General features: G+C 44.3%; 1 protein-coding gene across 1 annotated transcript; it reads right to left on the bottom strand.

Annotated features, from left to right (window-relative positions):
- Positions 1–363: 363 nt before the first annotated feature.
- On the bottom strand, positions 364–16,105 carry PCMTD2 (protein-L-isoaspartate (D-aspartate) O-methyltransferase domain containing 2). The gene is made up of 6 exons (XM_009562677.2): positions 15,972–16,105; positions 11,571–11,905; positions 10,200–10,302; positions 7,382–7,553; positions 6,293–6,416; positions 364–3,665 (listed from the first exon to the last, which is right to left on the bottom strand). Exons 1-6 carry the CDS (start codon positions 16,058–16,060, stop codon positions 3,283–3,285), a joined length of 1,206 nt encoding a protein of 401 aa, XP_009560972.2. The 5' UTR covers positions 16,061–16,105; the 3' UTR covers positions 364–3,282.
- Positions 16,106–17,754: the final 1,649 nt, after the last annotated feature.

The raw sequence follows: 17,754 nt of genomic DNA, 5'->3' as shown, positions 1-17,754 counted from the left end.
TGACAGCTTTTAATTCCAACTTGAGAAGTTAAGTACACTAGAAGTGTCCCCTTCACGTGCAGCAGAAAAGACAACACAGGTTACGTCAAAGTCTGCAAGACTTCAGTGGTTCTTCCAGCCTGATAGCTCCCCATACCATCTCATTCCAAAGCACTCCAAACTCCGTTAGGACAGGGTAACGCAGCTAGTTAGGACCTGCTCCATAAGGAAGCATTTCTAGGAAAATAAACAAAAATTATCTTTTCAAGATAGGGAGAAACTTTTTAGCAGGACCTGTAGCAACAGGACAAGGGCAATGGTTTTAAACTAAAAGAGAAGTTTAGATTAGATATTAGGAAGATATTTTGCAACACAATGCAAAAGCATATTAAGAAGGCTAAAAATTCTTTATTGATACCGCAACACTTAATAATAAAGTTTAAACTGCGTAACACTTCTGCATGCCTCAGGCCCATTTCACTCTAGTTTCTATACAGAGATTTTTCAACTCGCACAATGATTAAAGCAGCTTCAAGTCCACTTCTTCTTGCAAGTTTACTGCAGTATTGAAACCGATTACACGGACGACTACTTAAAACATAAAAGGACAGAAAGCAGGTAAAACCCCTAGACAGCTTACAGACCATACAAAACCAGTTCTGCTACAATTCCGCTATTAGAAATGCATACAAAACTACAGTGCAAGTGCTTGTGCGCAGGGAAAACGTATTTACAGCTCCCCTTCATTTACAGGCTATAAAGCAATGCTATTTCACAATTATATTACACAAAAAAACCTCTCTACTATGTGTTTGTTTGGATCTCTGTTTTTTTGGACAAGGGGACAATCTGACAACCTAGAACATAAATTTCCTGTATATATATTTATTTATTCAACCTTATCCAGAAAAAATAGCAGTATTTTATGCATCTTATAGAAAGCTACAAAAATCTAGCAAATGTAATAAAAAAAGGCAAATCTGGTGAAAAATCTGACAAAATATCTTTTACAACTGGGGTGAAACCAAACAGGGATAAATGAAAGATTATTCTCCCTCGACTCAACAGCTTTAATGGAATCTCAGCAAGGTTTATTAATAAGAACATGAAGATTAATGTCATTTTTAAAGCAACTGCTTGAAAAGTTTTGTAATGAACAAGCTGAGAGATGAACTGGAAGCCAAAAGCAGGAGGCATCCCGTCCTCTGTCAGGGTATGGAAACTGTGCCACGATACAGCAGGCTGTAATATTCCTGGTACAACCGCTACTAAGCTGAAATGCCCCACACAAGCAGACGGGACAGCCTTTGGGGAAGCACAGAGAAACATCACACCTAGAGTCTATTAAGCCTCCATTTACCACCACATTCATGGTTTTCATTTGTAGAAATTCATTGTAGAACCCAGAATTACAAGACGGGTACTCAGGTTCACAGGAAACCATCAGCTCAGTGGCCACAGAACCCATTTAAAATAAAGCAGGAAAAATCCAAGGGAGCAAGATAGCCTGGGGTACCATTTAGAGCAGAACTGAAGACTTCAGAAACTAGAGGCAAACTACAGTTTACAGCTGTGAAATGTGCCAGTGACACCACATCATCAGATAACATTCTCAAAGGTACACAGAAAGCCTATCAAGCAAGGAAGAGTTCCCCACTTTGGGCTTAGACGTACAAGAGTTACCTGTTTATTTTCAAAGCCACAAAGAACTTTGAAACACTATCTTCAAGCAAGTCGTGCAACTCAGTCCGTTAACCGAAAACCAGTTTATTTTTGGCAAGAGTCTTCATTCACCCCTCAGAAAATGAGGAGACAGCGTATAAAACAAAACCAGCTATCAAAGCGATACCAACTCCAGTGCTTTGAAGCGGCAATGCCTTAAGAGAGCTTTATTCCCTACTGTGAGTGGGTTTTCACCACCCCCTCAGCCTTAGGAGTATTTCACGTCAAGTGTTTCTTCTTTCCAGCCTTTTCTGGTTTAGGTAGATTTGTCAAGCAGGCTGAACCAAGCAAACTTCCCCTTCTAAATAAGATATCTCCTTCCATCACCACAACAGGAAGACTTGGGGATAAAAATTAAAGAGCTCACATCCACAGAACTGCAGATTGCAAAGTCCTTCTATACAAGTCTGTTAAATTGTCTACTTAATTGTTGCAGGAATAAAATAACCTACCAAGTTGATCGACTTCATTCCACCACCGTACATGGACCATGTGTACAAAGCTGTCTTCTAGCCACCTTGCACACACAAGAACACCCTAGAACTGCATCTACTTGGCTTTCAAGGCTGTTTTCAGGTTCTGCACAGCCTTCAGAAAGCTAAATTTGGCTCATGTCCCAGGACACCAGCCACTCCGCTCAGACGAGCGCTCCACACTTCATCCAGCCCAGCAGGCAGAAGTTCTCTCGCATAACTACAAAATCTGTAGATTCCGCTTTCACAGTTAAGTTTTCACAAACTCACTGCTCTGCATCAGCTCTCTATCCTCATCTGCACTCAGAATTACTCTGTAAATATTTCCAGAGACAACACGCACTCCCCTGACTTCCCTAGTAGCCTGTCAAAGCTAATCACCTTTAAAATTCTTCTCTTGCCTCCATTGCTTTAAAAAACCCAATCCAATAATTTTGCATCTCAGATTCACTAAATTCACTAGAACAAGCATTTCCTGTTAAGAAAACCAATATTATAGGTAAAACATTTTTAGCTTTTACTGAAAAAATATGTTTTTAAGCAAAACTGAGACCAACTCAAGTAGAGCTGATGCTTTCTTTCTCATTCAAAATCTGGATGCCACAAGTAACACCAAAAATTCTTTCCTTTCTGTAGTTGTGCTTTTTCACTGGAAGGAACAAGATTTAGTAGGTCAGTTTTTAGTAATAATCTTCATTAAACACACACCACAGTAAACACGTGGCAGGTTTAGCAAGAGAGAGCACAGACAGCAAAGGTCTCTGGGGAACTGCTTAAGGGTACTTAAAACCTGCAATTCAGTAGAGCAGCGATGAGATTTTTCTCTGTGCAGTTAAGTTACAGGGAATCAAACCCTCCTTTCCATAAGCAGCTGAGCATTTCACCAACTTGCTTTCTAAGGAATCCCTGCTGTAGGATAAAACTATAGCACATAACTGAGAAGAAAAACAACTTTAAAAAGCTATAAGGTTGAAGTATACAGCAGCCACATTCCCCAGCCAGCCTACTGCCTTGGGTGGTCACAGGAGCAGGCAAGCAAGTGGTTTACATTTGTCAAGCCCTACGTAGTACTGCATTTTCTGCCTACATCCCACCTTCCAGAAGAAAGTTATTTTTCCCTGTAATAAAGCAGGTAATATTTCAAGGGATCAGGCAAAGGCAGACTCAAGACCTTCTCTCTCAAGAAGTTTACAGGGGGATCTGGCTTTAGTTCAGATGGTTTACTTTCTTCCTCTTCTTGTCTCTCATCCTCAAGATCCTCACTGTTGTTGTTATCATCTGATGGGTTGGAGATACGACTAGCGAAGACCTCTTTGTCCAAGAAAACAATAGTTTCCATGCGGCGGCGACGCACACGTCTTCGTTTAAATCTCGTGGGGTTCTTCAGCCCGTTTCCATTTTTGCTCATCGCTTCCTGGTGTATGATTTTTTTAATTGTGCCTCGAATGGCGATGCGAGCCAAATCTTGGAGGCTGCGAACGGCCACAGGGGCTACAACAAAACAAAAACCATGAACAGATATGGAGAACCTCCCCTTGGAAACGCTCACAGGAAAAGTTGTATTTGCTCAAATTAAATAAGGCCACTCAAATTCCCTGCAGTGATTACAAAACCAGCTCTATTCAACTCCCGTCAACTCCGATAAACTGTATTGTAACTTTACAAACAAAATTTAATTACGTATTTCTCTCATTAACTGAAGAAAAAGAATGGCATAAAAGAAGAGTTTCATAAACGGCAGCAAAAACATGGGGGCAGGAGAGCTCGTGCACTTCCTTGGCAGAAATTCCCACTTTTATCCCCTTGCGAGTGCAGGTTGACTTCTTGGCGGAGACCCCACTTGAAGCCCTGTGTCCAGTTCTGGAATCCCCAACACAAGAGGGATACAGAACATTGGAACAGGTCCAGAGGAGGCTACGAAGGTGATCGGAGGGCTGGAGCACCTCTGTTATGAAGACAGGCTGAGAAAGCTGGGGTTGTTCAGCCTGGAGAGGAAAAGGGTCCAGGGAGACCTTAGAGCAGCTTCCATAACTGAAAGAGGCTATAGGAAAGGTGGGAAGTGGCTTTTTACAAGGGCCTGGAGTGACAGGATGAGGGGGAATGGCTTTAAACTGGAATGAGGAAAATTTAGATTAGACTTTAGAAGAAATCCTTCATGATGTGGGTGGGGAGGCCATGGCCCAGGTTACCCAGAGCAGTTGTGGTTGCCCCATCCCTGGAGATGTTCAAGGCCAGGCTGGATGGGTCTTGGAGCAACTGGATCCAGTGGGAAGCGTCCCTGCCCTTGACAGGGCATTGAAACTGGATAGGCTTTGAGGTCTCTTCCAACCCAAACCATTCTATTGTCCTATATTTTGATGTCCTCACAATTACTTTAAGATACACATCTTAAAGATTATAAGAATGCAGACTTCATGATTGAAAGTGTGACTGTTTAATAACATAGAAAAAGATACTTTCTTACTGTAGATAACTAGACCTGAAGCCTATTTAACTCTTTCATAAAATAATTTCTCTCTTGTGAAGTTACTTCAGCTTTGCCACATTTTTAATTTCTAAGACATGAGTACTGTTTGCACTTTTCAAAACGTGCCTCAGACTTTGTGGGTGAAGACTGGCTGGAAGCCACTTGGGAAAAGTAATTATAGCAACATACAGCAAGTTACTGTATTAAAATACTTCCCACATTAATGGTTTGGAAGACTGTTCTGTCTTCTGCACTTGCTGCCAGCCCAGAAGTGCCCAGCTAAGTCACGCAGCACAAAGAAAAAAATATATCAATGGACACACATCCAGGTACTAAAAGGAATTAAAACTGAAGTACACAAAAAACCACAGTCTTCTACTGACAAGTAAGCATTCCTGTAACCAAAAAAAAAATCCCATATAGCATATGCAGGTGTCACTACAAAGCCACCATACAAAGTGAAATGAAACAAAAACTTAAAGGACTTTATGGCAATGTAAGGACTGCTCAATGAGCTCCTTTTTGTCATGCAAAGACACTTTTCCAGAATAAGAACAAAGCCCGACTAATCTCTTTATGGAAGTGTCTCTGTCTTCACGTGTTCTTAAGACGCCTGTCTACACTGAACTCTTAATCTAAAGATTGAGGCCATTGAGTACGACCTTCATTATAAACAGCTAATCAAAAACTGCACAACTTCTGTCCCTCAGGCTTCCAGGTTCAGGGTAGTGACCAACTACTAGGTAGTGAGAACTTTTAGTAGGCACAACGCTTGTTGGCAGGTACCAGCGGTGTGTTTCAGAATCATAGAATGGTTTGGGTCAGAAAGGACCTTGAAGATCTTCCAGTTCTAACCTCCCTGCCATGGGCAGGAACACCTCCCACTAGACCAGGCTGCTCAAGGCCTCATCCATTGAATCACAGAATGGTTTGAGTTGTAAGGGATGTTAAAGATCATCTAGTACCATGAAAACAGGGAATTTAGGATTCAAACAAATGTTTTTGCACATACAGATGACCATATCTAAACAGATGACAAAGTTTAGATATAATTTCACAGGAAATCATTTGCATTTAGAATCTATTCTCTGCAATTCTAATTCTCGCACTAGGCCTCTACAGATATCCTCAAAGACAGACTGGGATCCAACACTAGACTTGTAATCATAGAATTATTTGGTTGGAAGACCTTTGAGATCGAGTCCAACCGTACCTGTCCACTGCTAAACCAGATCACTGAGCACTTCATCTGCCCATCTTTTAAATCCCTCCAGGGATGGTGACCCCACCAACTTCCTGTGCAGCCCCCAACAGTGCCTGAGAACCCCTTCAGTAAAGAGATTTCTCCTGATGACTAATCTGAAACTCCTCTGGGGCAATTTGAGGCCATTTCCTCTCATCCTATCGCCTGTCACTTGGGACAAGAGACGAGCACCCACACCATACAATCTCCTCTCAGGGAGTTATAGACAGTGATAAGGTCTCCCCTCAGCCTCGTTTTTCTCCAGGATAAACAACCTCAGACTTGGACAACTGATCAAAGAACGAAGCAGCTGGAGTAACAGGGATGTTACATCTAAGGAAGCAAGGTGCTGCTGACAACCAAATAGCAGAAGAAACCTCCCTCATATTCAAGAACAACTGTACTCACGGAGGTGAACAATCCTTGATTTTCCTGAGTCCGCGTGGTTAGGCAGAATCAAAGGAGCAAAAGAAACAGCAAGAATCTTCTTGGTCTCCCAGGCAGAAGGACCAGTGCGAGTTATCTTAGTTAACTAAACAAAACCAAGGAGATTATTGTCCATTGTATGAACAGTAGGAAGATTTTTGAACAAAACACGAACAAATGACTTTTCTGCCTGGACAAGGGGTTAAAGCACTAGAATTGACCCAGTAACAGTCAGGTAATAAGGAGAAACACTGGTGGCTTTTCGAGCAAACTGAGAACTCTTACAGGATTAGCCCCAAGTAACTACATCTGTTGTAATAGAGTACGGGAGCTGTCAGCTTGGGTCACCCTGCTTTCCCAGACCTTCCTCAACTCTGAACCAGAACAGCTATGTCTGCCCTTGAGAAAACATGTCAGCCACTGATGGGTGTTCATCTTGAAGGAGTCTGCAGATCACTGCACTTCTGTTCCGGCTCAAACTTCTTACGCTAACTCACTGCACAGCATCTTTCTGGGAAGAAACTGCACTCTGCTCATCTCAGCTACCCTGGCAGAGCTAAAAGGTGAGACACCTACACCTCAGCCGTGTCAGTCCCATAAGACAACACACCTCTACACCAAACTGGTTATCTGAATTGCAACCTTTAGCTCAGACACAGGGCAGTTACTCTCTTTTTACTACAAGGAATACATTAGCAATTGTACATAGGGATGATTTGCACACTTTTTATAAGCGAGTCAGGGTATAAAATTCTGTATTTTGCCACTCAGTACAACACTAGATTCTAACTTGAACAAAACCTTGCTGACATTCTGCAGCATGAAAGTATATTTGCAATTAACAGGCTGGAAAATTTAAGACTGATAGAACTAAGAATGTCTCAAATATTATGAAGACTGCAGAGTTCAGTTTCCACTCACAGTGAAAACTGGTGCATTTAATGCTTTCTTTGACCTACTACAAGAAGGGCAAACTAAAGGCGGAGCTATTGACTACAGAGAGATAAGAATTAAGAATAACTGAAAATTAAGAATAAATGAAAGAAAAGCATGCAGAGAAAGGCTCTCAACCTTCTCTTCGAGAGGCATGACAAGAATTCCTCCAACTTTCAACAGGTTCTTCATGTAGTCTTCATGTTCCTTCTGTACTCCAGCTCCACAGTAAACACGGTCGTACTGAGTGCAGTCCGGAGAGATCTCTAAACAATTGCCGGTAACAAAAGATGGCTCACAAAATTCAAATCTGAAAATGAAGAAGATCCATATCATACAAGAATATTAGAGTTTATCACATGAAGGAATAGTGACCTTCCAGTACCTGAAGAGGGCCTATATGAAAGCTGGGGAGGGAGTGTTTACAAAGGCTTGTAGTGATAAGACTAGGATCAATGGGAATAAACTGGAGAGGGGCAGGTTTAGACTAGACATAAAGAAGAATTTCTTCACTATGAGAGTGGTGAGGCAGTGGCAGAGGTTGACTAGGGAAGTTGTGGCTGCCCCACCCTGGAGGTGTTCAAGGCCAGGTTGGATGGACCTTGGGCAGCCTGATTTAGTGGGAGGTGTCCCTGCCCATGGCAGGGGGGGTGGAACTGGATAGGCTTCAAGGTCCTTTCCAACCCAAACTATTTTATGACTCTAATTATTTTTGTGATATTGAAAAACTTAAACAATGGAAGATACTTGAGAAAACTGGTTTCATGAGATTTCTCCTCTGAAGCACATCTATTCTAGACGTTACTGGAACAGACCACAGCCAGAAGTCTCAATACCACAGAAGGATGAGGTGAGAATTCACAGGTGAAAATCTCCAAAGGATAAGGATGCATCATTTCATACTTGAGTTGCACAGAACTCTTCATATGAGCTGTTTTTAATCACCTGATGCTGACTCAGTTACAATACACAAATGTAAATAATAGACCTGCAATTCCAGATGTTGAAGTCTTTTAAGGATTGCACCAGGGTTGTTTTGGCATTTTCAAAAGCATTTAAATCATTTTCAGATATTGCGGGGAACGCTCACCTGATGCTTCAGAACTATGCTCTGCTGAAGCCAATAGAAGTTTTGCCCTCAGCTTCAAAAGAACCGTAATTTCACCCTTCAGAAAGAGAATTTTTGCTTATAGCATTTCTGATTCAGTTCAGAAGCAAAATGAATGATTCTATGATGCTTCTGGTTTTATGTGCTCCTAAACTGCATAAGCTCTAAGCCCTACAGTTAAGGGCTGATTTTGACAAAAGTTGTACAACGTATCCATTCTTCCACTGGTATCAGGAGAGGTAGCTCAACCTATTTATTCCTAAATGCTTACTGAAGCTTTCTGCTTTTGCAAAGCGTGCTAGACATTGAGAGCAGGCAGCTAACAGTCCCTGCACACGCTGTTCTAAGAGCGGCCATAGCTCTCAGTGATGCCAATTTTCCAGCCATGCCAATTCTGAATTCAGCTCACTTTCACTCCATAGCTATACTTGTCTGGAGACAGGAAAAAAACAAGTCTTCCTTAAAACACCTATTGAAACAGGAGCAATGTGACCCTGAAAGAAACCCAGACATCTATGTGCAAGAACCATCCACGCTGAAAACTTTCCGTCTGCTGCCAGCATCAAGAAATTACAGCCCTCTCAGCAGCAGCTTTCCAGCACAGCAGTAACAGCACAAGGCTGAGTAGTCTGAATTCCAGCATGTAATGACTTTAATTTTCTTCCTCCCACGAGAGGACTATCAGGTACCAGAGATGCTTTACTTCCCTGTTTGAACAAACTGTGAGACGGATACAAAAACATGACAGCCACAACTTTTATTGCTGAGGTTACTGTTGGCAATGGCTATCTTGCTGGGAAGTTATTACCTGCGACAGCAGCAAAATGGAGGTTCCAAGGAAGAACATAAATCAAATCCCAGGCAGTTTTACTACCGACTTAATCATCATAAAAATACCTTCATATTTTAAAACACCATTTTTTCTTCTTCTCAGATAAAACATATCAGGCAAGCACAAAAATCAGTTCATAATCTTCTGATAACCATGCATGCTCTCAGATCAAATGCACAACTATTATTATAAATATATCTATAAATCGCAGAACCATAGAATCATTAAGTTGGAAAAGACCTTAGAGATCATCAACTCCAACTGCATTATAATACATCATAATATATTATTATTTGAGGGCTGGAACATCTCTGCTATGAGGACAGGCTGAGAGAATTGGGGTTATTCGGCTTGGAGAAGAGAAGGCTCCAGAGAGATCTTATAACAACTTTCTAGTACGTGAAAGGTCCTCCAGGAAAGCTGGGGAGGGACTTTTTACAAAGGCATGGAGTGATAGGACAAAGGGGAATGACTTTAAATTAGAAAGAGAAGAATTTATATTAGTTATTAGGAAGAAATTCTTCAGGACGATGGTGGGAAGGCCCTGGCCCAGGCTGCCCAGAGCAGTGGTGGCTGCCCCAACTCTGGAGCTGTTCAAGACCAGACTGGACGGGGCTTGGAGCAACTGGATCCAGTGGAATGTGTCCCTGCCCATGGCAGGAGGTGGAACTGGATGGGCTTTAAGGTCCCTTCCAACCCAAACCAGTCCATGATTCTATGATTATTGTGATTTGCAAGTTTCAAGTTGTCATTTCTAAGTGCATTTTGAAATAAGTCACCTTCAGCTTCCTCTAAGCTCTGGAGCAGCAGCACTGCTATTAAAAACACAGCACACATTTCTGAAACTCCCCCACAATACCCATCGGCTTCGAAGGTCACGCACTGCAGCTCAGCAAGCCTAAGGAGCCAGAATCCTCAGATTACCCTGAATCCAGAGCTGCCACACAGGAGCCAGAACTGGCACGACTAAAGCCAAAAGCACAAAATGAATTCACGTGGGCAGTCCGCACACTTACTTGTCAAAGCTGTCACTTGTTTTAATGAAGAAATCCAATTTCTGCTTCGCATATTCAATCACATCGGAATGAAGCTCCACACCATGGTTAACACCGAAAGGACCTGCAAATTTAGAACATCGGGATAATGGTAACAGGCAACACTACAAAATCCAACAGGGCTGAACATAGTTTTGGTTATTTCCTATAACAGATTGCTCCTCAGACACCCAGCACTTGTGTCGGGTCTGCTATCTTAGTGCTACAAGGGGAATTACAACCCTATACCTGCAATTTCTGGCAGAAAATGAAGCTGGTTTGCACAACTGATTTTCAATCATTTGCTCTTAACTACGCAGGAAATTCCTCTGAAGGAGGGAAATGCTGATATTATTGCTGTAAAACTGACCACCTGGAAAAAATTCCAGTGCAGAAAAATTGCCTGCATGTTTTAATCAATCCCTCAAAATCCTCTTTATGTTATTTTTATGCCCATTGCTGATATGCTAAAAATCTCAGAGGAATTGGGAACAATCACCATACATTGTACCTCAATTAACAGCAAAAATAAATTGGAAAATACAGAAGTTGTTCAGCACTCGCACTGTTTATTCAGAACTGACTTGGTAACTTTTCCAAACATTCCAAAGCCCTGGAGATACATACCAGCATTCTAGGTAATCTCAACAAACCCAGTAGAAAGCCACAAACGGGAGATGGCAGCAAGGCTGTGTCCTGACAAACACTTCAGCAGTTAAAATTCTTGACACCCCCACAGAAGGAAAATATGTCCCCCACAGTCATTTGCCACCTCTTCTGGCAGCACAATCACTGACCAAAATGCTTAAGGGGGAACTGCAATTGTATCATTGCACTTTGATGCTCTGCTTTGTGCCTCCCATAGATGTGGTCACAAAGTCAGTTCTGATGCAGTAATTGCTTTCCAGACACTATTATGTTGGTAAGAGTCAAAACTGGATCTCAAAATTGGATTTCAGTCTAGACAGGACAGTGTAAAAGCAACCAAGGACAGAGAAAGTACAGCCCCCGTTTTCTGCAGACGTGCTCAATCCTAGTTTAAACACGACACTCCTGCTCCCAAACTGAGTTATGCTTAAGGGGCAACAAACCCCAGTTTGTGCCCAGTCCTGCAGGAACCCATTACAGCCATCTCTGCAACTATATCGTTGCCTGTTCTGATCCCATTTGGATCCCATCTAGTCCCAGCAAGAGGGCTGCAAGAATCCCAACAAACTGACCAGTTAGATTAATGCACTATTTCCTTTCCCAGCTACCTTTTTGTTTAATTACTTGAGGAATGCTTCATTCCCGATTTCAAAACTCTGTCTTTTTTAAGTCTAATGTAAACATCATGACTGAAAAGGTATTTACCCAAGATGAGTCCAACCATAGAGCTCAGATAACCAGTGCCACTGCCAAGATTCAAAAACGACAGCCCTGGTTGCAGATCCAAAGCTTCCATCACCTCAGAGTAGATGCACGGTGCCGAGAGATGAATATTTCCATGCTTCCACGCCAAGTCCTTGTATGCATTGTCTTTGAACTCTTCCAGGTAGTAATCTGCTCGATCAATGGCTCGGAATGCCTGTTCTACCAGTTCTGTACGGATGTATTGAGCCTCCTTCAGGTTATCAATTAATTCATCATTATCTTCTCCTGCACTCACTGCACCTCCCATCTTCAACAGTTTTCTGTAAGCACTAGAACTGTAAGAATAATAAAGGAAGGTGAGGTGTAGAACAAGCACTTCAATACTGAATTATGCTTGTGTTGACGTACTTTTAAGAGACCTTTTGGTGCTCTGAGGACCACAAGCAGCAGAACATTACCACCAGAGTCCCATCCCCCAGCCAAACAATGAGAAACAAAACGCAGCAGAACTGGCATCCAATACCTGACACCAGTGGGGAAAAAAATCACAATAGACAATTTAAATGCGGAATGCCTGTCTTCCAACCCTACCCATGTTTTACTAGCATGTCAGCTTTTCCATTGAACCCTTTATATAAAGGATTATTCGAGCTCTTGGTGCTCACAGGTCATTTTTTATTGCAAATCCAACCACCAGTGCAAGTCTGACTTGCCTGTCAGGATTCCTGCCGCACACAGACTTTCTATCCTTAACATAAAGGGGAAATTAAGAGACTAAGATACAGGCAGAAAGAACTGGAAAAATCTCAAATTGAACTCAGGATGCTGAGTTCATTGAGGTTAAACAAACCTCTGACCTACTGCACAAGCTTACTGACTTTAGCAAATACATTTTCACACAGCTCATCTTTACAGCTTGAGCTACCATCACCAGTAAACACTTAACGATATTGACAGCAACAGCAGAAAGAATTTCCACTGAAGCCTGGAAAATTTGTGAGAATAACAGAATTAGCAAAGACCTTTAAGATCATCGGGTCCCATCACTGATCCAGCCTGGCTAAGTCCGCCACCAGACCATGTCCCCAAATACAACATCTACTCATCAATGCTTGACGACCCTTTCAGTTAAGCAAGTCCTCTAAATATCCAACCTAAACTTCCCCGGGCACATCTTGAGGCCATCTGCCCCTGTTGTGCCACCGGCTACCAGGCAGAACAGACCAACCTCCACCTCTCTACAACCTCCTTTTAAGTAGTTGTAAAACTAGGTACTCTGAAGTCCTAGTTGAGCTAATGCCCAAACTGGAAACTCTTCAGTGACATATTCATAGATTACAAACACTTCTGACTTTAGCAAGACCATCATCTCCAGCAACCTATTCAGGCTTGTGGGTGCTGGGAGAAGAAAAGCGAGCACCTTCCTTGCCTGTGCACTCCATTAAGCGTGGCTACATATCTCAGGCAGTAAAACACCCAGAAGTTTTAAAGACAAAGGTATAGGGGGAGAAGAAAATAGAAGAACTTGTTTCTCAAAATTCATCTTTAAAAAAATCCTTTTCAGAAAACATGCATTTATTTACAGCGCCTTTCTCTGCTCACAATAACAACCACAGAAGCAACAGCTTTAGGCTTCATTCCTGGGCTCAGAAGATCTGCCTACAGTGAAATTGTTGGGGTTTATTTGTTAGGTTCAGCAAGAGCAAATTATATGCTTTCAGTTTCAGAGGAAAGAAAGCAAAGCTGCAGGAGTCCATGGGAATTTCACAGTTACTCAAATACCATCCCATCCCAGTTAACTGCAGAGAGGCACAAAACAGGATATACTTACAGGCAGGGAACCCAAGCCAGTTTTTAATACATTCTTGTCTCAAACACATCAATCCAGTTTCAGACCATTAATAAAACTTTAAAAAATCCACCCCCCCCCCGCACCCTTCTCTCGTTACTCCTTCATCTTCCCTACAGAAAATGACTGTGTTTTATTACTTCACAGTGGAAATGCTTCAAGTTGAAGGCTTAAGGGGTTCATCAGCCTATTTGATTCTCTCCTTCTTTTTTCATCCTCCTCTTACTTGCACAACAACTTGCTGCATCTGCACATATGGAGTTGCTTATATCTTTGATCCATATGCTTTATATAACATTCTGCCTCAAAACACTCTCTTTCTTGAGGGTGCTGATTTCCTTGACCTTTTGCATATTTTATTCTTGGCCTTGCTTCTTTCTTCTGCTTAAGCTCTTTTTGTTATCAAAAAAATCTGCATTCTTAGATTTAAAGTTTGAATATAAAGTTGTGGCTTTAACAGTGTTCCACTTTGGATCACCAATAAATTCTTTCTGATGTACATAAGCGCCCTTCGGACAACTGCTCCGACTTGGTTTTAGCTCAGCTGTACCATCAACAATTGTTCTTCCACGTTTCACAACATGGAATCTGAATGTAGTAGAACACGGAATGTTCTACCACATGGAAGATGTTTTTCTAATGAGATCAAGGAACATTCAAACTGGGTGCCAGGTACTTCTGAAATGATTACTTTTACCAGACACCAGCTTATCGCCAATAAAATGCATGTTTTACTTGCAGAACATAGAACTCCGGCATTTAAATTCCTCTTTGGATAATGCTACATCTTTAACCTTTTTTTCCTTCCTCCTATTGGAAGGGGGAACCAAGACAATTAGTAGGACTTATTTTTAACAAACCGTTTAAAACAAGATCCTCTCTCTCCACAATCAGCACAGTTGCACTTTTCACGCTTCTAGGGAGAGCACAGATTTCCACAAATCTGAGCAGGCACAAAGCTCACATGCAAGCTGCTAATTCTGATCAATAGCAGATCGCAACAAAGCTATGAAACCAAGCAGCCTTTTAGGGTTGAAACATCCCTTCCACTGCCTGTTGCCATCTTCCCCTCTAAGAAAAACAAAACAAACAAGCAAACAAGTCTGACACGAGAAGCTGCATTCAGACCCTGCAACAAAACACTGAAATTATAACAGGGATGGGGCATCTTTCCAGGATCTTCCACGGCAAATACCAGCAGAAGCACAAGGGAAGACTCAAAGCAATACACTAGGCACAAAAAATGCAGTCCTTCGCCCCAGAAGATTTCCAGGGTAATTCTTGCTCAGACATAACATGCTCCAGCAAGAATAACAAAGGCAAGGATGCTTATTGACTAAAAATAAAATTACAGCCAGCACAGCTTTCAATCTGATCCTTTCTAACCCTCTAAACCAACAAACTACAACGTCCCATGCCCGTACAACAGCTCAATCACTACCTGCTTACCAGGCTGCTGCTGAGGAAACTAATGGAGCTGAGAGAGTGAGAAGAATGTTTAGGGGACCTGATGTTGATACACACATGCACACCCTCCTGCTTTAATGACTCCTGGGTCACCCCACTCTCCATGCAGCATCGCTACCCAGAGCTCTCAAAAGGGCTGAGGAGAGGCCATGGTGTCAGGCACAGACCAGCGTGCAACTGAAACCAGCCTGGAAACTCTGCTTGGGAATGATGTGCATCTGGGATAGGTAAATTTGAACCATGACGTATCTCCATGGCATGCTAAGAGCCAAAACTACCAACCCAAAATGCACCACACAAAGCAGGGAGTGAAAGGGTGACAAGTGATGAGTCTCTGCATTTCACAGAATCATGGAATGGTTTGGTTTGGAAGGGACCTCAAAGCCTATCCAGTTCCACCCCCTCCCACAAGCAGGGACACCTCCCACTAGATCCAGTTGCCCCAAGCCCCATCCAACCCGGCCTTGAACACCTCCAGGGATGGGGCAGCTACAGCTTCCCTGGGCAACCTGGACCAGGGCCTCCCCACTCTCATCGTGTAGAATTTCTTCCTGATGTCTAATCTAAATCTTCCCCTTTCCAATTTAAAGCCATTCCCCCTTGTCCTGTCAAATTCATACCCTTAGGAAAAGCCCCTCTCCAGCTTTCCTGCAGCCCCTTTCAGCACTGGAAGCTGCTCTAAGGTCTCCCCGCAGCCTTCTCTTCTCCAGGCTGAACAACCCCAACTCTCCCAGCCTGTCCTCATAGCAGAGGAGCTCCGGCCCTCGGAGCATCCCCGCGGCCTCCTCTGGACCCCTTCCAACCATTGCATTCCTTGTGTTGGGAACCCCAGAGCTGGACGCAGGGCTCCAGGTAGGGTGTCCGAGCGAGGCAGAGGGGCACAACCCCCCCCCCCTTCCCCCACCCTGCTGGTCCCACCGCGGGGACGCAGCGCGGGACAGGGCTGGTTTGGGCTATGAGCACGCTCTGCCGGCTCAGGCCAAGCTCCTCACCCCACCGCTGCAACCGCTCCCAACCCCTCCTCGGGACCTTGCACTGGGCTCAGCACCCGCGGTTCGCTCGCCCCGCCGCCCTCCCGGCCGTACCTGAGCGCACGGGGACCCGCTCCCCTCCCAGCCCCGCGCCGAGGGCGCAGCCAAACACAGCTCAGCTGCGCCGGCCCCGCACTGCGCATGCGCAAGACACAGCGGGGGCACTGCGCTCCGGCAGGGGGCGCTGCCCTAATCCTACCACTGCGCATGCGCAACAGCGAGGTGACGCTCTGCCGCTGCGCGCCGGCGGGGGACGCTGCCCGGGCTGTACCATGCACAGGCAGCGCGGGAGGGAGGCTGTACCACTGCGGGGAGGAGGGGGTGATGGACGCCTGTGGGGAGCTTTAAGGGTCTCCATCACAGCGTGTGCTCGCTCTGCTCTTGTGGCACGGCAGCCTGAACACAAACTGGGACACCTCCCACTGGATCAGGGGCTCCAAGCCCCATCCAACCTGGCCTTGAATACCTCCACGGGTGGGATGGCTACCAGGACTCTCTTTTCCTCATCTGTCCCGTCAGAGAGCGCGTGGGAGCATCGAATCCTGGAATCATTAAGGTTCAAAAAGACCTCTAAGCTCATCCAGTCAACCATCAGCCCAACCCCACCATGCCTGCTAAACCATGTCCTGAAGCATCACATCTGCATGTTTTCTGAACCCCTCTAGGCAGGGTGACTCCACCACTGCCCTGAGCAACCTCTGCCACTGCTTCACCAGAAGGTTTTCCTAATATCCAGTCTAAACTCTCCTAGCCCAACTTAAGGCCATTTCCTCTCACCCCATCACTTTTCACTTGAGAGAAGAGGCCAGCACCCACTTCGCTACAACCTCCTTCCAGGCAGCTGTAGATGGTGATGAGGTCTCCTCTCAAGTCTCCTTTTCTCTAGGCTAAACAGTTCCTCCAGCCCCTTCAGCAGCCTTGTCCGCCTTCTCTGGATGCGCTCCTGCCCCTCATTGTCCTTCTTGTTCTGCAGAGCCCAAAACTGAACACAAAATTCACGGCGTATCTTCAACAGCACTGAATATACAGGAGGCACAATCCCTTCCCTACTCCTGCTGGCCACACCATTTTTGATATAAGCTAGGAAACATCTCCCCATCCCAGTGTGGTTGCCTGCCCTCAGCCCCATGCGCCCTATCCTGCCCTAATTTCTGGCTCCCAGCAGCTGACTCCCTTTCCACACCTGCTCCTTCAGCTTAGCGCTCAGTTCTCCCAGTCCTCATGCCCCGCAGGACATCTCCATGACACATCCCACTGTGGCAGCGCAATGCCCAGCTCTGGGCGGGACTGGGGCCTCCCAGACTGCGGGAGTGGATGAACGGAGCAGCCCAGTGGTGGGAGCCAGTGAGGAGCTGGAGAGATGCCAGTCTCCAGCTGGCACACACCATCCTCGTGCTGACGCTGAACCTCCCACGTGAAGCATGGCCAACACCAGATGTTCTGATACTGTTAGTCAGGCTTGGGAAAAAATCATGGGAACTTAAAAAAAAAGTTCCCATTACTCTGGGAGGTAATTGATATTCTGTATTTTGAGCCTATGAACACCCAGCTTGAATTCTTTTTTTCTGCAACTATAAATTCCAGATAGAAAATTACCAAGAAGACAAGTGAGATGCCTATTCACTCACCTCCAGGGACTGGGGCTTGAGGAAAACATTCAATGTTGCAAGACTGCCACAATCTCTGCCTTGCCACTCATGCAGCAGAGGGATCCGTGTCCCCTGATGGGATCTGGCTGAGCTTTAGGTGCCTGATTTTGACTTTGCTCACCCACATGGGCTCCTTCGGTGGTGCTAAGTGACATGGCAGGGCCTAACAAGATGTGGGGGAAAGGTGG

This window comes from Cuculus canorus, chromosome 16, assembly GCF_017976375.1.
Source record: "Cuculus canorus isolate bCucCan1 chromosome 16, bCucCan1.pri, whole genome shotgun sequence".
NCBI classification, from domain to species: domain Eukaryota; kingdom Metazoa; phylum Chordata; class Aves; order Cuculiformes; family Cuculidae; genus Cuculus; species Cuculus canorus.
Note: the sequence above shows the minus strand (reverse complement) of the source record. Positions and strands in the feature narration are given on the sequence as shown.

What these genes read in the sequence shown, in the direction of transcription:
- PCMTD2 (XM_009562677.2), bottom strand. Translation starts at nt 16,060, where the DNA reads ATGCGCAGTGCGGGGCCGGCGCAGCTGAGCTGTGTTTGGCTGCGCCCT. An exon ending in ACAAGTGACAGCTTTGACAA is followed by an intron (nt 7,554 to 10,199) that starts GTAAGTGTGCGG and finishes CTTCATTTTCAG; the next exon opens with ATTTGAATTTTGTGAGCCAT. An exon ending in ATCAAGGATTGTTCACCTCC is followed by an intron (nt 3,666 to 6,292) that starts GTGAGTACAGTT and finishes GTTTTGTTGTAG; the next exon opens with CCCCTGTGGCCGTTCGCAGC.